This window comes from Xenopus laevis, chromosome 5L (assembly GCF_017654675.1).
Source record: "Xenopus laevis strain J_2021 chromosome 5L, Xenopus_laevis_v10.1, whole genome shotgun sequence".
Taxonomy (NCBI): domain Eukaryota; kingdom Metazoa; phylum Chordata; class Amphibia; order Anura; family Pipidae; genus Xenopus; species Xenopus laevis.
Window position 1 is genome coordinate 46159644 of NC_054379.1, and position 19429 is coordinate 46179072.

Below are 19429 nucleotides of genomic sequence, written 5' to 3' on the forward strand. Positions count from 1 at the left end.
ATGAAAAGGACACAATTTTTAGGCATGCAAGTAATCTGATAAGGTAAGAGTATTGAAAGGCTGGCAAACTCAAGAGTCAAGCAGAGTCAAAATTATATTTCAGTTGCTTTCATTTATCTATCTCAGTAGATATAATGGTACCTCATCTTCTTGCCAAACTGATTTCTTTTCTTACTTTTACATTTAAATAAAAATGGCAGTGGGTTTTATAGGAGGAATAAATGTACATATTTGAGGATGCTTATAAAAAATATGTAGTGGAAATAAGTAAATATGGCATCACTTGAATACATCTGAATATACAAAACAGATGGAAAGTGTCTCCAGAAAAGTATTTTCACTGAAGTGGATTTATTCTATTATTCTCAAAACATCCAATAAGCGGTTGATTGAAAAAGTTTGACAAAAATAGTGTAGCTCCTTGATACATGTTGTCTGAAGAATTAATCCATGAGGGAATAGTGGACTAGATGCCTGAGGTAAGTTCTGGAGGATAAGGATATTTGGCAACCCAGATATTTATTGCAGCTATAAAGATTTTAGCATAAAAATTAGCAATAAAATTGTTGGCCATAGGTTACAAAAGATTCAGGAGTTAGTGACTGTTTTGCACTACCTGGCAGATATTTTCCCAATGTAAATAGAAATAATGTAAATAATATAAATAGAATTGTATATACATTTGTTAATCTTAGTGCATTAGGTTGCATCTGCTTGTAGATTCCATAGTGAAGTAGTGTCTATTTAGACAGCATATCGACACAGCATCTACTATTTCAATAACCCATAGCCCTCTCCACCACCTAAATTCAGAAAAGGGCATTTCTAAACTTCCAGACTTCCCCTAGTTACCACACATTTCCTCTTCTAGGACACCCCCCTCATTATGTGTGGTTTCATTTACTTGTGATTTATGTTGATCAGGTGCCTTGGCTTTTGGTGGTGGCTCTGATTGCTCAGGACTTTTGTGGCCTTCCCACAAATCTGGGCCTGCTTTCTGTATGTCATCAGGGAGATCCGGTTCCGGTTTTAAAGTGTCTGTTGATTAACTGTACTATTTTTATAGAGAACAAGGCTTTGCAATTCCAGAATTCATTATGTCACGACTAACAACACACCTTTCTGAAATAAAGTTCAGTAAAACAATTTGTTCTTTATTTCTTAAGATTTCAGTAAATGCACGAATTCCAGTATCTCAATTGAATATTAACATCAGGGGAATATCAAAATTGTTCAAAGGCTTCAGTTTGAAAGCCATTGGAATTTTCAGCAGGATACCTGGAGATTTTGTTTACTTAAATATTTCATCAGATTTATTTTTAGTTGATAAATGGCCTGTTTCCAGGAAGGAAGAAAAATAAAATGTATATAGAGTAGTCCAATAGCAGAAGAATAAGAGCAGAGCTAAGATAAAAGCTTTTGGCCGTGAAAAAATCATTCTGTTTTGCATATTCTTATGCATTTCAGCTTTCTAACTATCATAGAAAAATATATTTTTTTTCTCTTGATTAAAGAGGAAGACTTTACTTTGAACTAGCATTTGAAAGTAAGTGCATGAAGACGTTATACATGAGCATGCCTTTTGGATAATGGATAAGAGCAGAAGTCATAGGAGAAAATGCATTTTTAAAGAAAATAATTTCAGGGTTTTATTTTTAGAGAGAAACCTTTCTACATATTAATCTGAAGCTTTATTACATTTAAGATGGGCAGTCCCTGTAACTTGGTTCTTGAGCAAAATGCTTCAATGAACTGACCGGATTAAATTTGTGTCTATGTAAATTGGTGTCTAGAATAACTTTGTGCTTATGCAGAGCATTTTACATTTATTTACCAGTTCCAAAAACCAACAGCCCATTCAGTAAAAGTCCTAAAATTGCTCCCAAGTGTTCTCAACACAGCTTCCGTTGTTGTGCGATCTCTGTATTGTATGTCAGCTCTGTCCAACTCTGTCCAAGACTTATTGGGCAGGATATCATATTGGCATCTAACTATGCCAAATATTGTCAAATTGATTTGAACATCCCCTAATCAACTAGGTCTGTTCATGGAGCGCTTCAGTTGTTTAATGCAGGTGATCTGCTGCTGCTCCAGTTTAACATTAGAGCTGACAAATATTATTTTGAAGTCAATATGTGAAGACTATTAATCTTATTGATTTAAGTAGAAAGTTGGTGTCAAAACAACTATTTAAACCAGCAAACTCTGACAAACTTTTACAGTTTAGGGGGGGTTATTTACTTTATAATCTCCGAAATTCCCTGAATTCCGAAAAATTCGTGATTTTTTTTATAAAATCTGACTTTTAAAAAAAATCACCAGTTTTTCGGAATTTATTAAATCCCGAGGGCTAAAAAGCCTGAATATAAAAACACGGCATCTTAAACCTGTCGAGGTTGCATAAAAGTCAATGGGAACAGTCCCATTGATTTTTGGTTGTGTCGGGGGTTTTGGGCAATTTAACAATGTTTTTGGAGCTTTCAGGTGAAAACTCCGAATTATTCGGAATTTTTGGGGAAAATTCACAAAAAAATCTTGAAAATCTGACCTTTTCCCACAAAGGGAACAAAGGGTTATTTTGTTCCTTTAAATGCATTGCCTATTACAAATATTGTCAATGACAAATGCACAAATTAATAGAGAGTCTTTTTTTTCTTTTAGATAGCTAAACTCTACATCAGATATGATCTCATTGTTAAGGGGGTTGTTTACAAAGGATGGAAATATATTGCACCGCAGTTTGACAGTGAAATATGTCACTGTTTCATTTACTTGTATAGGATTTTAAGGGAAATATTTAACAAGGAGTGGAACTAGAACAAACCCTATTTTTCACCCTTCATCCATATTCCCATTAAAATCTACAAAAGTATTGAGAGAGGTAAGGATTTTCAGTCCTTTAATGGATTTCTGTTTTGCCTTTTAGATAAATATTACACTTAGTACCGTTACTAATTGATACTTTTGCGTTCTTTCATTAAATAACAATGTTTACTTCAGTAAACTATTACAGAATATTTAAATGTCAGTAGAACCCTTATATTTATAGGGTTGCTGGCCCTTTAAATTGAAATGTACAGCATACATCTGAACACATTCAAGTAATGAATTACAGAAAATGTTAAATTATTTTCCCCTGAGTGTTTCTGGGAGCCATGTGTAGGAGAAGTAATTCATCTGCATTATTGATGTTACTCCCATTTTGCTCTAGAGAAGCACATTAACTTATAAAATTCGAGGCACATAACTTGAAAGAGCTGAAGGCAAGAAACCTAATGGGCAGCAGCAGTAACATGACATTATTTAATCAGTGTGTGCCAAATTCTCCTCTTTTGCATTAACTTTTTAGTTCTTGTATTAGATGTAGTATGAGCTATAGGCGTGAGATCTATTATGCAGGATGCTTGAAATCAGTGGTTTTCTAGATAAAGGATCTATTCATAATGTGAAGCACAGTACTTTAAGGCTATTAAAAACGTGTCCAAAAAAACAAAGCATTGTTTTTCCAAACTTATTAGGACTTGTACCATTAGCAAATTCAAATCAGTCACAAATAAAGATTTTTTTGTAAAGCTACAGGAAATTATATTACCATACTTGGGGAGAGTGATGCCTTCTGGAATCAGAAGGTATTTACTTGTCTCATGCCATACACACAGCACTCCCTAGATACCAACAATGAGAGTTTTAATTCTCCCATAAGGCATCATGGGCGGAGACATGCAAATCACTCCTTTGTGTCCCTTTAGCCAACTATGCATCCAGAAACGCTGGTTTATAGCACAGATACAGCCTAATGGTTCAGAGCCATATATTTACCTTTATTTGTTTATTTTAAACCTTGTAGTGTAGGTGTTAAAAATAAAACGTTTTTCAGTTTTTCAGATTGTCAATTGAATGGTTTCACTTTTAATGTTCCTAGGTTTTTTGTTTAATTTAAACTGCACAGTTTAATTTATTTATGTTACTACAAATTCATAATCCAGTAAATCCAAAGTCTGTTGAAATTTAGTTTGCTTCTTACCAGGGCAAGTGATTTTAGGTTACAATACACTGGGTTTCTTAATAGCCTCTCCAGCCTTAAAAGGATTTATGATTATTTCAAAGTGGTAGTATAATTTGTATCATATTTATACAGAAGAGTCACCCAACTTTCTTTTTTCCCCATGTATCACTTTTAATACCACGTGTGCCCTGGAGTTTAAATAATTGGTATTTAAGCAATTTTTTTAAAGTGCTGGCATGGGACCTGTTATCCAGAATGTTTAGGACCTGGGATTTTCAGGATAACGGATCTTTCTGTAATTTGGATCTTCAAACCTCGTCTACTAGAAAATCATTTAAACATTAAATAAGCTGGTTTTGCTGCAATGAGGATTAATTATATCTTAGTTAGGAACAAGTACAATGTAATGTTTTATTATTACAGAGAAAAAGGAAATAATTTTTGCAAAATTTGGATAAAATGGAGTCTATGGGAATCTGCCTTTCACATGATTCAGAGCTTTTTGGATAACATATTTTTCCGGATATCAGATCCCATACCTGTACAAAGTTATTTAATGGAATGTTTGGTGTAATTTGTTTCAGTAGAACTTTTAAGATGAAACATTACAAAATGTGGTCAAGCTTTCTCCAAATTACCAGCATTTTACACTGCAGACTACAGAGTGTGATTTAACAAGTTTGGCATTTTATTTTACTAACTGTGCAAGAAACACATTAAAAAACACAAAATAAAAAATGAGAAATGAAACCTGTGCTTTCCTGTTAATGCACAGTAATGTATTTTCAACCTATTTTTTTTTAAAAAAAATTGTTGTAGAAACACGTTCATCGAAACCTTATTTTTGCCATTGTAAGAGCATTGTTTAAAAAGTTGTTTCTGGGTTGTGGTACTACATTATTTTAATACTAAATAAACCAGTTTAAAAAAGCCTAAAGGAAACTTGAGACTTGAGGAGACTTGAATTTGATTTATTTTTCACAGACAAGCCAGCAATCATAATATTTGGAAAGTGAGCTATCTTTCTAAGTTAATGTTATATGATGTATCTCCGCTTCGCAAGAAGAGCTGTCAGTGGGAATGAAACTAATTTTACTTTGTCAGTTGCAGTGCTATTAACTCTTCATCTGACTGGTGTGAACTTGTCATTAATGTCAGTTAATCTTCCCTAATTATATGGCTGATCTTGCAGTGCCTTTTATAGACCCACATAAAAGACATGCAATGTCAGTTTTTTTCAAGATAAAATATCTTAAACATTATTAGCAATTTCATATTCAAAAAAAAACACCCCCGAATTGAGTGTGTCTTTCTGTTTTGCAGCCATCAAACACAAACTACTTGTTGGGATCACCCAAAAATGACAGAACTTTTCCAGTCTCTAGGTAAGTTCTAGGTAGCGCACAGTATTTTAAAGAAGAAATGTGACTCTTGGTAGACAAATATTGACCAATTTATCATTAGCCCGATTGTATCCTGTATTCTAATACAAGGAAGCCATAAGAAAGATACCAGTTAAGTACTGTAGGTAGTAGAAGCCCTGATTTGCTACAGCCCTTGCACAGGATCTCAGTTAAACTTGAAACATGTATAATTTGTCATAGGCAACCGAAACAAACCCAAACACCAAAATTGCTCACTAGTCTAGTAAACTTGTACTACCAGCTAGAAGAAGACTATGGGAGGACCAATGTTTTTTGCTTGATTTAAACAGTATTTGCTAATGCATCATCAGCCTTACCAAAATCTCTTAGGAAGCTTTTACATTAGTCCAATTTACAGTTCTATTTTTTGCTCTTAGATTCTGACTGCCCCATCAGACCTGTAGCTTTAGAGCAAGACCTATAATACTAGGCGTTATCATTCTCTGCAAATTACTTTACTGGCTTCAAACAAAAAAGATATCCTTTTACCCTATAAAGATTGGTTTTGCTTTCTGTTATATTTCAGGTGACTTAAATAATGTGCGCTTTTCTGCTTATCGCACTGCCATGAAGATAAGAAGACTACAGAAAACATTGTGCTGTAAGTATCAGAACATTGTGCTGTTCCATGTGGAAGTTGAAGTATAGTAGTTTTTGCTTTATGTTATTGGGACATTTTGGTAGATTCATGGCTAGAGTTTTCATGGGAAATTCTTATTTAGCATGGGTTCTGTGAGCTGTAATTTGAATAAGATCTAAAACACTATTAATGATGAGTTCCTAAATTATTACTTTTGCTTATATGCCATTTCTTTGCTTAATTGTCAACCCTAAACTACTTATTGAAAACACATTTATGGTCACAAGTGGTTTATCTTTACAAGCTTCCAGATGGTAACTATAAAAAGAAATGATATCTGAGTGTGCACTGCAATGCAACCCATCATTAAACATTTATAACCTTTTATAGTTTGTATGCAAATTAATATAGTCAAATAGAATGATACTTAAGCTATGCCATTTATTGAACTTGGGTTTGTATTACAGGCTTTTAAGTAGACTGTGCCATTTGGGAGGCAAAACAGGTTGAGAGCATGAATTGTTTCCTTTGAAAAGCAATGTCCATGCATTCAACCTAAATTAACCTCCGTTGAGGTTAATTGGCAACACAATAGCATCACATTCCATAATTCACAATTGGCTGCCACTGGTAGCTAAGTCCCACTTCTCACATGTAGGATTGAATGGTTTCATAGACCCGGACAGTTGTTGGAGAAAAGGCTAACGAGCCACTAATGAGTCGTTTATTGTAGAGAAAGAGAAAATAATCAGAAGTTACCCCTGATTTTATTCGTGGGTATATTTTTAACTAAATGTTACTGGAGCGAACGGTTTCTTTCATTGTTGTCGTTTTATTTACTGTGAAGAATTAAGAAAACCATATCAAACAGAGGTCGAGGTTTATTAGGCATTTCTCTACAAGTCACTCATTTGGCTTGCTTGCAAATGTAATTTACTGCAGGCCGTTATTTATTAAAAACAACATTTTGCTTTTAAAAAGAAAATTGTGCTTTATAGGATGATCGGTCAAGTAAATAACTTCCCTGCATAGATGCAAGTAAATACACATAAATGTGCAATCGACCAAGAAAGTAAGTTATAAAGTCTAAACTCACTGAAGATATTTAAACATTGTACTTCAATCAGTGTGCATAACAGGGCCCAGCAGGTGGAAAATTACTTTTAATATTTCATCAAATATTTCTGATACTGATACAGCTGTCTGGAATCTGTTTTTCTGACATCTGAAAAGAGTAATACAGAGAGAGTGTAATGTTCTTACTTGATTACTGAAGCTGAAGGTACAATACTGAAGAACTATTTAGTTCTAGGATCTTTTTTACCCTGACTCATATCATGTTTATTTCTTCCCTCATTAAATTCTAAAATCATATTTGGTTAATTCACTGCTCCATTGCTCTTTATTAAATTCATATTATGCTAAGGTGGCTGTAGAGGATATGTAATTTGTTCTCAAGGGCAGCATTTTTGCTTCTGAAAGCCATAAGTTTTCTCCTTGTGAATTCATATACAGCAGTTGGCTATCAGGCCTTCAGATGTTAGCTGGATGTTGGAGCTACAGTTTATTTCAATTGAATTTGACTACTGAGTGATTCTGTGAGTTGTAGTTCACAGCAGCTGTAGTTTCTGAGTTTTTGATCATTCAGGTGAAATTATCAGCATTTTACTCAGTGGCATAACTATAGAGGAAGCAAACCTAGCAGTCGCAGGGGGGCCCGGACTTTGTGGTCTGCTTCCTCTATAGCTAATAAAAAAAACCCTCATCCCCAGCTGATCTCTTATCTGCGGTGAGGAAGGGGAACGCAAGTCAGGCGAGAGTGGGCAGAGTCGGGATGTGGGTGGTCCAGAGGCGGGACAGGAAGTTGGCGGGAGGATGTGGATCTGAGTGTGCCGGGAATTTTTTGCATAGGAACCCGGGGCACTCTAACTGGCTATGCAGTCCTCTGATTATATGTTTCTCATATCCAATCATTTTCATACATATATTTCCCACAGATCTGTCAGCATTTTTGCCACTTGCATGTATTAAAGGTATTGCAGTATATACACCTTATTTCTATGAAGAGTTTATTTTTCTATAATTTCCCAGTGAACCTTATAGACACATATCAGTGTTTATTAATATCAGAGGAAATAGCCACATCTGTAGCAAAGTAGCCTTAAAGTATTAAAGAACAGCAGAATTGCTTACTTTACATTATAATTATTTATAAATAGTGATGGGTGAATTTATTCGCCAGGTGTGAATTCGCAACGAATTTCCCATTTCCCCCCAGGCGAATTTGTAGTGAAAATTCTACGGCGCCACGATTGTTTTTCAACGCCGGCGACAATTCCGACGTCAATGTAGATGCCAGCGATGATAAATGAACGCCCATTGACTTTAATGGGCGCTGGCGTCAACTTTGATTCGCTGTTTCGTGAATTTTTTGCCAGGTTCGTGAATTTCGCGGGAAATTTGTGAAATTCGTGGCGAAGTGAAAACGGGACAATTTCACCCATCACTATTTATACACAGTAACATTTCAACTAAGAATCTCTCAAACTCAGACGTTTTAATGAGCAAGTAAATCTGTGTAAACCATTTATTATTCTTCTGAACAACCAGGCAGTGTAGTGTTCAAACAAAGTTTTCATGTTTGTCCCTGTCCACTTCTTAAATGATTGCTTACAGCTCAGCCAGAGACAGAAACTCTATTTATATCCATCAGTTCATGACATTGTATAATACTTATCAATTGTTCACAAATCAGATTGTCTTAAATTGAATTTCTCAGTGCATTGCATTTTAATGAGGCAATTCTGTTTATTCTGTCGCTGTTATGACCTGTCCAGGTATTTATGCTGCTAATTTGCTGGCATACGTCGTATAGTGTCAGACATGTCAAATAAATAGCGCAAAAAAATCAGTAACAATGCTGTAGGGCACTCCTCTGTGATGAAGAAAAACTTCCCCAGAAAAGTTACTACCAGTGAATTTATCCAGGTTAGTGGTTACACTTAGGGGCAGATTTATCAAGGGTCGAGTTTCGAAGTACAAAAAACTTCGGAATTCGACCATCGAATGAAAAAACTTCGAATATCGAATTCGAAGTTTTTTCAGCAAATTTGGCAATCCTGCGATCGAATACAAATCGTTCGAATCGAACGATTTCAGCAATCAATCGAACAATTTTTATTCGATGTGTAAATACTTTGAAAAATGTTGTAGAAGGTCCCCATAGGCTAACATAGCACTTCTGCAGGTTTAATTTGGCGAAGGTATTGAAGTCGAAGTTTTTTTAAAGAGACAGTACTTCGATTATCGAATGGTCGAATATTCGAATGATTTTGACTTCGAATCGAAGTAAATTCTAAGTCGTAGTATCCTATTCGATGGTCGAAGTATCCAAAAAATTACTTTGAATTTCAAATTTTTTTTACTTCGAAAATTCCACATAGATTGTATGTGGAAACAGCTTTTAAACTTTAAACTGTGAAATAGCAAATATTGTGAACTCTGCTTGGGTTTGTTTTAATATTGTAGTTCATGGCCTGTTACTATTAATGTTGTCTGATCTAGATCTTTTTGCTGTAAAATGTGCATAAAATAATCCTTTGGTAGAATATAGAAGGCTTTTTCCTATTTCAATACAGTAATGCCTCATGCATATAGAGAGGCCCATACAGAATGGATTTTCTGAAATGGGAGCAAGGCTGGAACTAGGAGTAGGCAGAAGAGACGTGCCTAGGGTGCAATGGTTGGGACGTTCCCCTTCTGTCTGGCTACCCCATGTCCATATCTTTGCACTGCTTTCTCATCCACAGAGCAAAACATGGCAGACAAATGAAAACAATTTAATGGTTGCAACTGGTTCTTGCAAGGTAAATAGGGATAATGGAGTTCTACATACCTGCAAGTCAAAACAATCACAATGCACAGCTTATTATCACTCGTTAAACTAGCTCAGCTATTTAGTCAATGTTAAACAAAATGCTCCATATTTCTTTATAATAAAAAAAAATAATATTTTGAAAATACATTCTAGCCATCCTTTCAATTTTTGAAAAAGGCATACAGTATTTTCCCTTTATTTGGCTCTAAAAATAGACTCTTTTTAACCTGACCTTTCACTTTCTCCTGCCAAATCTGCCTCTGGACATGTGGCTATAAGTAGCCTTGTCTGGTCTTCATTTGTTAGCAACCTCAACAAGCTCTTGATACTCCTCATGCATTGCCTTTAATTTGATCCGAGACTAGCGCTCCTTTTTATCAGAACACCACACATTTATAATTTCACATTTATCACAACTTAAATTCCTTTCCCCTGAAAATGAGTAATACTGCTTAAAAATATTAGTGAGATATATAAAATTATAACCTCTTGTGGGTCGTGTAAATGCAGTGCTTGGTCATTTTGGCAGCTGTGATGTGTTTTAGTGTGTAAAAGTAAAGCAAATATCCTGATATCTCTTTCCGCAAGACTTTATCCACTCTGCCTTCTCTGCCACCTACCTTTCTTTCTTGGGAGTGTAGTGATTTGTGGCTTTTACTAGACCTGTCAGCTCTCATTAGCATAAAAGAGTGACATTTGTAATTTTAATTCATTGCTGATGCCAAGCCAAACCAAATTAAAAGAATCCTGAACAGGAACATAAATATTTTGAGAACAGATCCCACTCTCGATTCTGTATTGAACTATGGATTCAAAGTAGTAACTAGACGCCCCCTCACTATAGGTAACTCAGTAGCAGCCAGTCACATACAGGGTCCCAAATCTGGGAATTGGCTTAGTACACAAGGCATGTTTAAGTGTGGGGCAACTCGTTGCCTCATTTGCGCACATGTCCAAAAAACAAAATGTTTTGTGTCTTCCTTTACACATAGGAAATACACTATTAGACATTTTATTAACTGTATCTCCTCGTTTGTAGTGTGCCTCTTGGAATGTACGCCAAATGTGGGCCAAACCACTAGACACTTAAAAAATCACATTAGGGAACACATACGAGACATAAAAAGCAAAAGTCCCAGCTCAAGTGTGGCAAGACATTTCAACCAATGCAATGAGGCACGGGCATTGATAAACTTATGAAAAAATATAAGAGGTGGGGTCCCCATTCCCAAGCTTTTGTAATTGGAGACCAAATGGATCTTTTTCCTACACACTAGGACACTGGGTAATCTGAACAGTGAATATGATGTAACCTGCTTTTTTCAATAAGCTGTAAAGTGTTGTCAAATTTAAAAGGAAGTTTGAAATCCTGTACCATTTGCTTCCTTTGGAGATCGGGTATAAAAGACTATTGTCCAATTTTTTAACCGTATGATCATTATTAATATATAATTTTCTTTTTTTCGTCTCTGAGCTTAAACTATACTAAACAATTATACTAATTATCAATGAGAGACACCTAAGATGTATTTTAGATATTCCATCAATTCTTAAACTTTCTCTTGACATGTAATCAATGTAATATACATTCAGATTCTGCACTTTGTATTGAGCTTTTCACCTATTGGTCAAGACTGCTTGTGATGTAATGCATTTTAATTGGTCGACACCCTTTTAAAAGGAGTGTACCTGGGGGAGACCTACAGCCTATGAGTTAATGCCCACACAGGCACAAAACGCGTTAGGCCTATGTATGTCCTAATAAAGCCTTTTTAACTTAATGAAAACCTGAACTACTGCCTTACTTGGAAATGGTTATCACCTTACTTGGATCATTTGCATATAAAATTATAACCTCTGCTGACGGAACGCGTAACTGATATCTGTGTGTACAGCAGTATAAATACTACATCCAAATGGTTTATTTTAACTTGTGGGTCTCGTAAATGCAGTGCTTGGTCATTTCAGCAGCTGTGATGTGTTTTAGTGTGTTAAAGTAAAGCAAATATCTCTTTCCGCAAGACTTTATCCACTCGGCCTTCTCTGCCACCTACCTTTCTTTCTTGGGAGTGTAGTGATTTATGGCTTTCACTAGACCTGTCAGTTCTCATTAGCACAAAAGAGTGACATTTGTAATTTTAATTCATTGCTGACGCCAAGCCAAACCAACCCGCCTGCTTGATGAAGTTCCAGGCGTTCATTTTGTTACTGTGAGAAAATGCCAGAAAAGTGCTTCAATTCCCTGCTGAAATGTCTGAATGTGTAGTGAAATGTGTCATTATGAATGATATTACCTTGATTTTCTTCTTACCACTTGGAAAATATTCTTTTTATGTGGAGCTAGTAAATGCATTCAGTTTATAAAAGTATTTAAGCATGTAATGTGCTGGCGTCACTAAAATAACCCACTGTGGATCTCTCTTAAATTGACTTTGGGATGAACTAGTGTCCCCAATTTTACTGGCTTAGTATAAATTGAGGCAATAAACGTCCGCTTTGTGTGGATCATAATTTGTGATTTTGCATTAGTGTAGGTATAATTTCAATTTTAAAAGAACACAGTTTTACACTGTTTTATGCTAGCTGTATCCATTTCTTCATTTCTGTACAGAAAAATATGTGGGCACTGTATGATATAATACATTGTTTTTATGATCTCATGAAATTACCTCGGAGGACAGTGGCACAGAGGGCAATTTTGCCCATGATATTTAGTATCTTAGGAGGAAGTCCCAGTTCGCCTTATAACACTTACATTAGCACTTTAAAATGATCCAGTGTTACTCAAAAGTGTAGATGTCAAAATGCTCCAAATCAGCGCCTGTCCCATTGCCCTTAATGGAGAGATTTCTTTATAAACACTGCATGTACTGATACCATTACATGTGTTTTGTGTAAGGGTGTCAAGCCATTTTTATGGCACATCGCAAGCTAAGACCCATGATAGTATTTTGATGCTTAATGTGACCCCATTTGATGTAGCTTATTCCAAGAGCAAGTTGTCTTTGCCTAGTTCTGGAGAGAATATGGGAATAACTCCAGGACTATTGTTGCTGACCTTATGAAGATGCTCATTCCATTTCATCAAGAACAAAATGAATTACTCGCTGCCTATCACCCACCCCATCTGGTTTAGTAAGCAGAACAGACCAGCTGCCAGTGGCTCTTGTAATGTTGGAGAGGGGCACAATATTTTAAAAAATTTACAGGAGACAATGTCTGCTCGTCATATTAGAAAGAAATGAGTGATGGTTCCAAATCTCAGGGCCCCTCCTTGGCTATGTCAAAGCTAAAATAAACTTAATAGCCCTAGACTGTCTGGATTCTGTGCTATTAAATTGCCCATATATCATATCTAACTGTTGCTCCCAGTGGCCTCAAAGCAGGTGCTTATTTTAGAATTTCAGGCTTGGAGGCAAGTTTTGGTTGTATAAAAAACAGATGTACTGCTAAACAGAGCCTCAATGTAGATTGACAATCCATATAGGGGCTACCAAATGACCAATCACAGCATTTATTTGGCAGCCCAAGAACAGTTTCATGCTTGTGATGCTCCCCAACTCTTTTTACTTCTGAATGTTGCTCACTGGTTCAAAAGGTTGCTCTATGGGTTTACATGTCACAGATGTAATAAATGAATAAGTAAAAGCCACCTCATATAGCAAGTGCAGGCACTAGTCAAAAGAAAGAAGGTGACCTAACATTTCCATAAACTCATCCTATGTTACACAGCCTCATGGTCATTATTTTCATAATTCCTTTAAAGAACATATTTTTATATTATTTGTATTGTGACTTTAGCAAAGTTCATAGTGCAGAAAAACAATTTCTTGAAAATAGAAATATAATGTCTTTGCATGTCTTTATCTTGTAGTGGACCTCCTGGATCTGAGTACAACAAACAGTGTTTTCAAACAACATGAACTGAATCAAAGCAATCAATTGCTGGCAGTCCCTGAAGTTATCAGTGTCCTCACTACTATCTATGATGGGCTAGAGCAGAAGCACAAGGAACTGGTGAATGTACCACTCTGCATCGATATGAGTCTGAATTGGCTGCTAAATGTGTATGACACGTAAGTGGATTCCTTAGTAACCTCTTCTGTATTCTCCAGCTATACTTTTAAAAGTATGGTCTACAAAATTCTGTTTTCATGCTAGAAACTGTTTCCTCTTAGGCATATATGCATAGATATTCTTCTAAAAAGAAATGCAAAAAAATATTAAAATGTTTGCTAAAAAGATTACCAGCAGCTGTCCAGTTATAATCTTAGTTACTGGACAAACTGACATCAACATACATCTGGATGCAAAAATGGCAATCTTTTTTTCTTTCCAGTAAGTTTGACCCTTGTAGACCATTGTTGTAAACCACATTTATATTCTGGGTCGAAGTCTGAGAGGGGCAATAGCCAGGGTGTTCTGGTGGGCTTGCTTAGAATCTGCCTGGAAATCATAACTGCAACGGTGACATAAAAAAATCATAGGTTTTATTTTTAAGAATAAATACCATTTAGTATTTTAAAGTCTACTGGATTATCATTGTCTATTTAAAGAAGTTTACTGCTTTTCTGTTTTGAAGTTTGATATAATAATACCAAACTTGGCATTTTATCAACAGAACAGACTGACCGTGATCCCCAAACTTTCTCATTGAGCTAATTTTCATATTAGTACTTTCAATGAAATGAAAGTAGCACTGAACACTTATGTTATGCCATTAGCAAATCTTTTATTCTTGCAAATCCCAACACCTCTCTTGAATTGTCAAGTAAATGAGCGAATAGTGCGAATTTAGATTTTTTGCTGGAACTTTTCTCATTAAGTATATACAGTTCTATAAATAACGTTTTTTTTTTGCATTTATGCATATAACTGATCATTTTACATATTCATTTAAATTACTGCCTTTTAAAACTATTTTTAGCTTTGCTTTTTAAATCTAATCTTTTGAGCCAATAAAATATATATTCCCACACAAAGCATGACATCATATTAAACAAAGGAACAATATATTTCATTTGTGACTCAGCAGGGTGCAACAGGACACAAAGTTTGATCATGTTTCACATTCCTGGGAAAACCCTAGTTGCATGATTACCAGGAAATCCATATTTTCTAAATCTAAGCATTTGTACTTGTCCTATTTTCTGCTAATTGTGCAGTGTTTTAAGATGCCATACTTTGAAAGTAGTAAAAACGTAGTTCTTCAAATAGGAAACAGCATTAAAGGGGAAGGAAACCTCCTCGGCGCTAACCCCCCACCCCCCTCCCGTGTATTGCCCCCCCTCCCTCCTCCCCCCTGGCCTACCCCTCCCGCTGGGCAAATGCCCCTAACTTGTTACTTACCCTTCTGCGCAGGTCCAGTCCAGGGAGTTCACCGACGACATCTTCTTCCACGCGATCTTCTTCCTCCTTTGACCGGCGCATGCGCAGTAGGATCGTTTCGCCAGTACGATCTACTGCGCATGCGCGTGACTTTTGGCGCATGTGCAGTAGATCCGTACCGGCAAAATGCTCCTACTGCGCATGCGCCAAAACGCCGGTCAAAGGAGGAAGAAGATCGCGTGGAAGAAGATGTCGTCGGTGAACTCCCTGGACTGGACCTGCGCAGAAGGGTAAGTAACAAGTTAGGGGCATTTGCCCAGAGGGAGGGGTATGCCAGGGGGGAGGAGGGAGGGGGGGCAATACACGGGAGGGGGGTTAGCGCCGACGAGGTTTCCTTCCCCTTTAAGGGAATTGTTTAGTATAAAAACTAAAACTGGGTAAATAGATAGGCTGTGCAAAACAAAAAAATTTTCAATATAGTTAATTAGACAAAAAAGTAATGTATAAAGGCTGGAGTGACTGGATGTCTAACATAATAGCCAGAACACTACTTCCTGTTTTGCAACCCTCTTGGTTTCCACTGATTAGTTACCAGGCAGTAACCAATCTGTGACTTGAGCAGGGGCAAATGAGTCTTAACTGTTTGCCTTTGAATCTGAGCTGAATGCTGAGGATCAAAAGGAAACTCTTTGAACAGTTCTGTCCCATATGGCCCCCCTTTAAGTCGCAGACTAACACAGAGTTAGAGAGCTGCAAAGCAGGAAGTTAGGTTCTGTTCTGTTATATAAGACATCCAGTCACTCCAGCCTTTATACATTACATTTTTTGCTAACTAACTATATTAGAAACATTTTTTATTTTGCATGGGCTATTTACCCAGTTTTTATTTTTACACTAAACTGCTATCAGCTAAAAATAGTTTAAACATTAAGGGGGTTATGTAATAAAAGGCACTAAGTTTGCCCAGGGGAAGTAACCCATCAGCAGGTAGTATTTACTGGTCACCTGTTTAAATGCAAACATCTTATTGGTTGCTATAGGTAACTGCTTTTGGGCAAACAAAGTGCCTTATATTACATATGGGGGTAAATGCAGTAGGCTAATTTTCCCTCTAATATGGGTTGATTATATTTTAGTTTTATTATTATAGAGAAAAAATAAATACTTTTTAAAAATGTGAATTATTTGGATAAAATTGAGTTTATGAGCTTTCTGGATAATGGGTTTTCCGGGTTAACAGGTCCCATACATGTGTATATATTCCAGGAATATTTGTACAAAAAAAACGCCATAAACTTCTAATAGGTTATTACAATATATCGGTGCACTCTACATGAATATTAAGGGATAAAAGTATCTGTTTCCGAGGTATGGGCATAGTCATCATTTATTGGGGATCATATGTTGCCAAAAAGAAAAGACAGAATCCTAAGGAATATGCAGACCTGTGGTTTTTATTATTTATATAGAAATAGCACATACTGGGTCTCTATATTTTATTGAACAGTTTTCCTAGTTTGTTTCTCTATTACTAATTGTATGTCCAATGTTGGGGTTCTACATGCCATCACTAATGAGGTTATGTACAAAAAAATATATATATTTTTTTACTATTGCAAAAAAGAGGTGGGCAACTGTAAATTATACCCATAGGAATGTGTGAAATCAGCGCTCACTCTGTAAACTCAATGTAAAGATCATATGGGGATTCTTTTATTATTGAGCATTTAATTTTATTTTTAATTTTACAGAAATGCATCAGTACTTAGAACAGTAATTTCAATTAGAAATTATTATGTTAGAATTATTATGGGATCAGTAACTGCAAGCCAATATGTGTAAATGCTTGTGTATATTATTGTAAAGTAGTTAATTTCTTTTCTTTTTTTTTTTTAGCCATCACATTTCATCAGCTCTTTTATATTGGAACTGTTTTTGTATTTAGGCTTTTGCTTTGTTTATTATTCTAATATTGATCTCCTAGACTCTTCCAAGTTATTAAACTGCCAGTGAAAAGCATCTGCCAGCTCCATGCTGTTAACCTAGAATGTAATTAGCTATCTCTGCCACCGAGGGGTTTGTCAGTCTTCTGTAAAGCCCACTTATGTACGTGAATCTCAAGAACGAGGCATTTCTTGTTAAGAACTTGACAGTAGCTGCTTCATATTTAAATGTTATAAAATTGCAGTCCAGGAACTTAAGTTGAACGGAATAGTGTGTAGTTGTTCTTTATTCTTGTATTTTCGTTATCAGTAGAACTTTGCAAACTTGTGACATTTCATGTATAGCTATGGTTATTCTGGTTCCAGTTCAGGGTGTTTTTTCCAACTGACTTCCTGCAGTGCTTGAACCAGCCATTGAACACCATCCCTTGGTGCCTTTGGTGGTATTGTCCATATAGCCTCCTATACACATGTAAGTACAAGAGAACCTCTGCACCAGTAATGGACAGCTTTCCAAAACTACATAGGTTGTCTTTATAGATAGAGACCGGGTGATAAATATCATAAAGGCAAGGTTACACTGGAGATGGGACCCTATTTGAGGGGTAGTGGCCATTAATTGCAGGAATTTATTTTATGGAATTTCTTTTTTCTACTGGAATACAGCAAAATACAGTATAAACTGTATTCTGCTATGATTACAGTCAACTTGAGTTTTCCTTGGTTTTTGATATACATTCATTTTGATATACTTCAAGCTTAGTTTGATACAACAAGGGGTGTTTTAGACGTTGCTGCTATGAGTCATAAACAGTGGTAGTTAAACCTTCCCTCTCCTTTTATCACCACCTCCCCATACAGCTTTATGGAAATACATTTATTTAAGAACGTATGGCAGTGACAGGCAGACCTCTGCTATGAAACACCAAATCAAGTATTTTCTTCGAGTATGCTGCTAACATTTGTTGAAATGGAAACTCTACTGAAATATTGACCTGCTCTGGGTGGCAGAAACAAATTGCTTTTTCCGTCTACAGAAAATATATGTTTTTGTTCTCTCAGTTGACAATCTCTGACAAGTAGGTCTGTGAATCTTAGACCATCCTTTGTATCCTACATTAAAGGTGTTGCTCCTGTTAAAAAGCCAATTTGGTATTTATTTGTTTTTAGAAAGAGATTGGTTAACTTAACCGTTATATGGGGAACTGTCGTTGATATAATCATGCGTCCAAACTGTTGTGGATGTTTAAAACTTCTTTATTTATTTTTTTAACAATTGTTTTGGTTTATTTTAGATCATTAGTAAATATGATAGTCTTGGTCATGTTAAGAGGATATGTGATTAACAGAAATGGACATAATCATCTTCATATTTTGACTAATGTTTACTGTTATTCAGAAGACTGCACCAAAATGATTAAGGCAGAACTGCAGAATTACATAATCTATTAATGCTTGTAATATATTTTAATAAATCCTTTACATGCAGATTTATTAGGGTCAGGAGTATTCCCAGACCTGTGCCTTTCTGTATGGCCCTTCTCATACAGTATACCCACAGGTATGACCACACATCTACTGGTAGACGTTGGTAATTGTCCTGAGATCACCCTTTGCATATTCCAATCAAATTGTGGTTTGATCTCTGGATGACAATTTTGGGGATACAGCCAGAGAATGGCAACTCTAATGCATTATTATCATCCCCAGGTTAACCCCTTAAAGTAAGATTTTTTTTTTAGTTCTTCTTGTTCACCAATATTTTTTATTTATTAAAATCTACTGTATTGTTAAATATTGACAGTTAAGCAAGGATTCCAGAAGCCAGAGAATTAATGGTTTTCATTATCGATTAGCTGTGCATTGTTATCCACTCTTTGGCTCTCACCATGTAATATGTTACCCTGCTGTGAGATGGATTCATGTTTGTTTCGTAAACCACATTAAAAACTCACTTGATACATTTAACACAGAGTAGACACATGCAGAGATAGCAAAGTATTGATGTTTTACTTTCATGAATTATTAGAAGATTTGATCGAGGGGCTCATTTAGGGGGTTATTTAATAAAACTGGAATTTTATAATGGGAGATGTCCCTATACCAATTTGAAGATATTGTGGTTTGTGCTGGTTTTAGCCCAATAATCTGATGAATTTAGGGGTTTTGCCAGAAAAAAAAGTACGATTTAGAGTTTCACACCATTTTATCAGGTTTTTTTTCCCAATCCAGTTTATTCGAGTTTATTAAAAAAATAAGCCAAAATTTGGC

At 35.8% G+C, this 19429-nt stretch overlaps 1 protein-coding gene across 3 annotated transcripts in view; it reads left to right on the forward strand.

Annotated features, from left to right (window-relative positions):
• utrn.L (utrophin L homeolog) overlaps positions 1-19429 on the forward strand; it is a 391980-nt gene that overhangs the window by 321587 nt on the left and 50964 nt on the right. For all 3 annotated transcript variants that reach the window (XM_018263001.2, XM_018263003.2, XM_041562716.1), the window contains 3 exons: positions 5330-5391; positions 5957-6031; positions 13762-13963. In XM_018263001.2, the coding sequence (XP_018118490.1) occupies positions 5330-5391; positions 5957-6031; positions 13762-13963 (339 nt within the window). The remainder of the gene's footprint in view (positions 1-5329; positions 5392-5956; positions 6032-13761; positions 13964-19429) is intronic.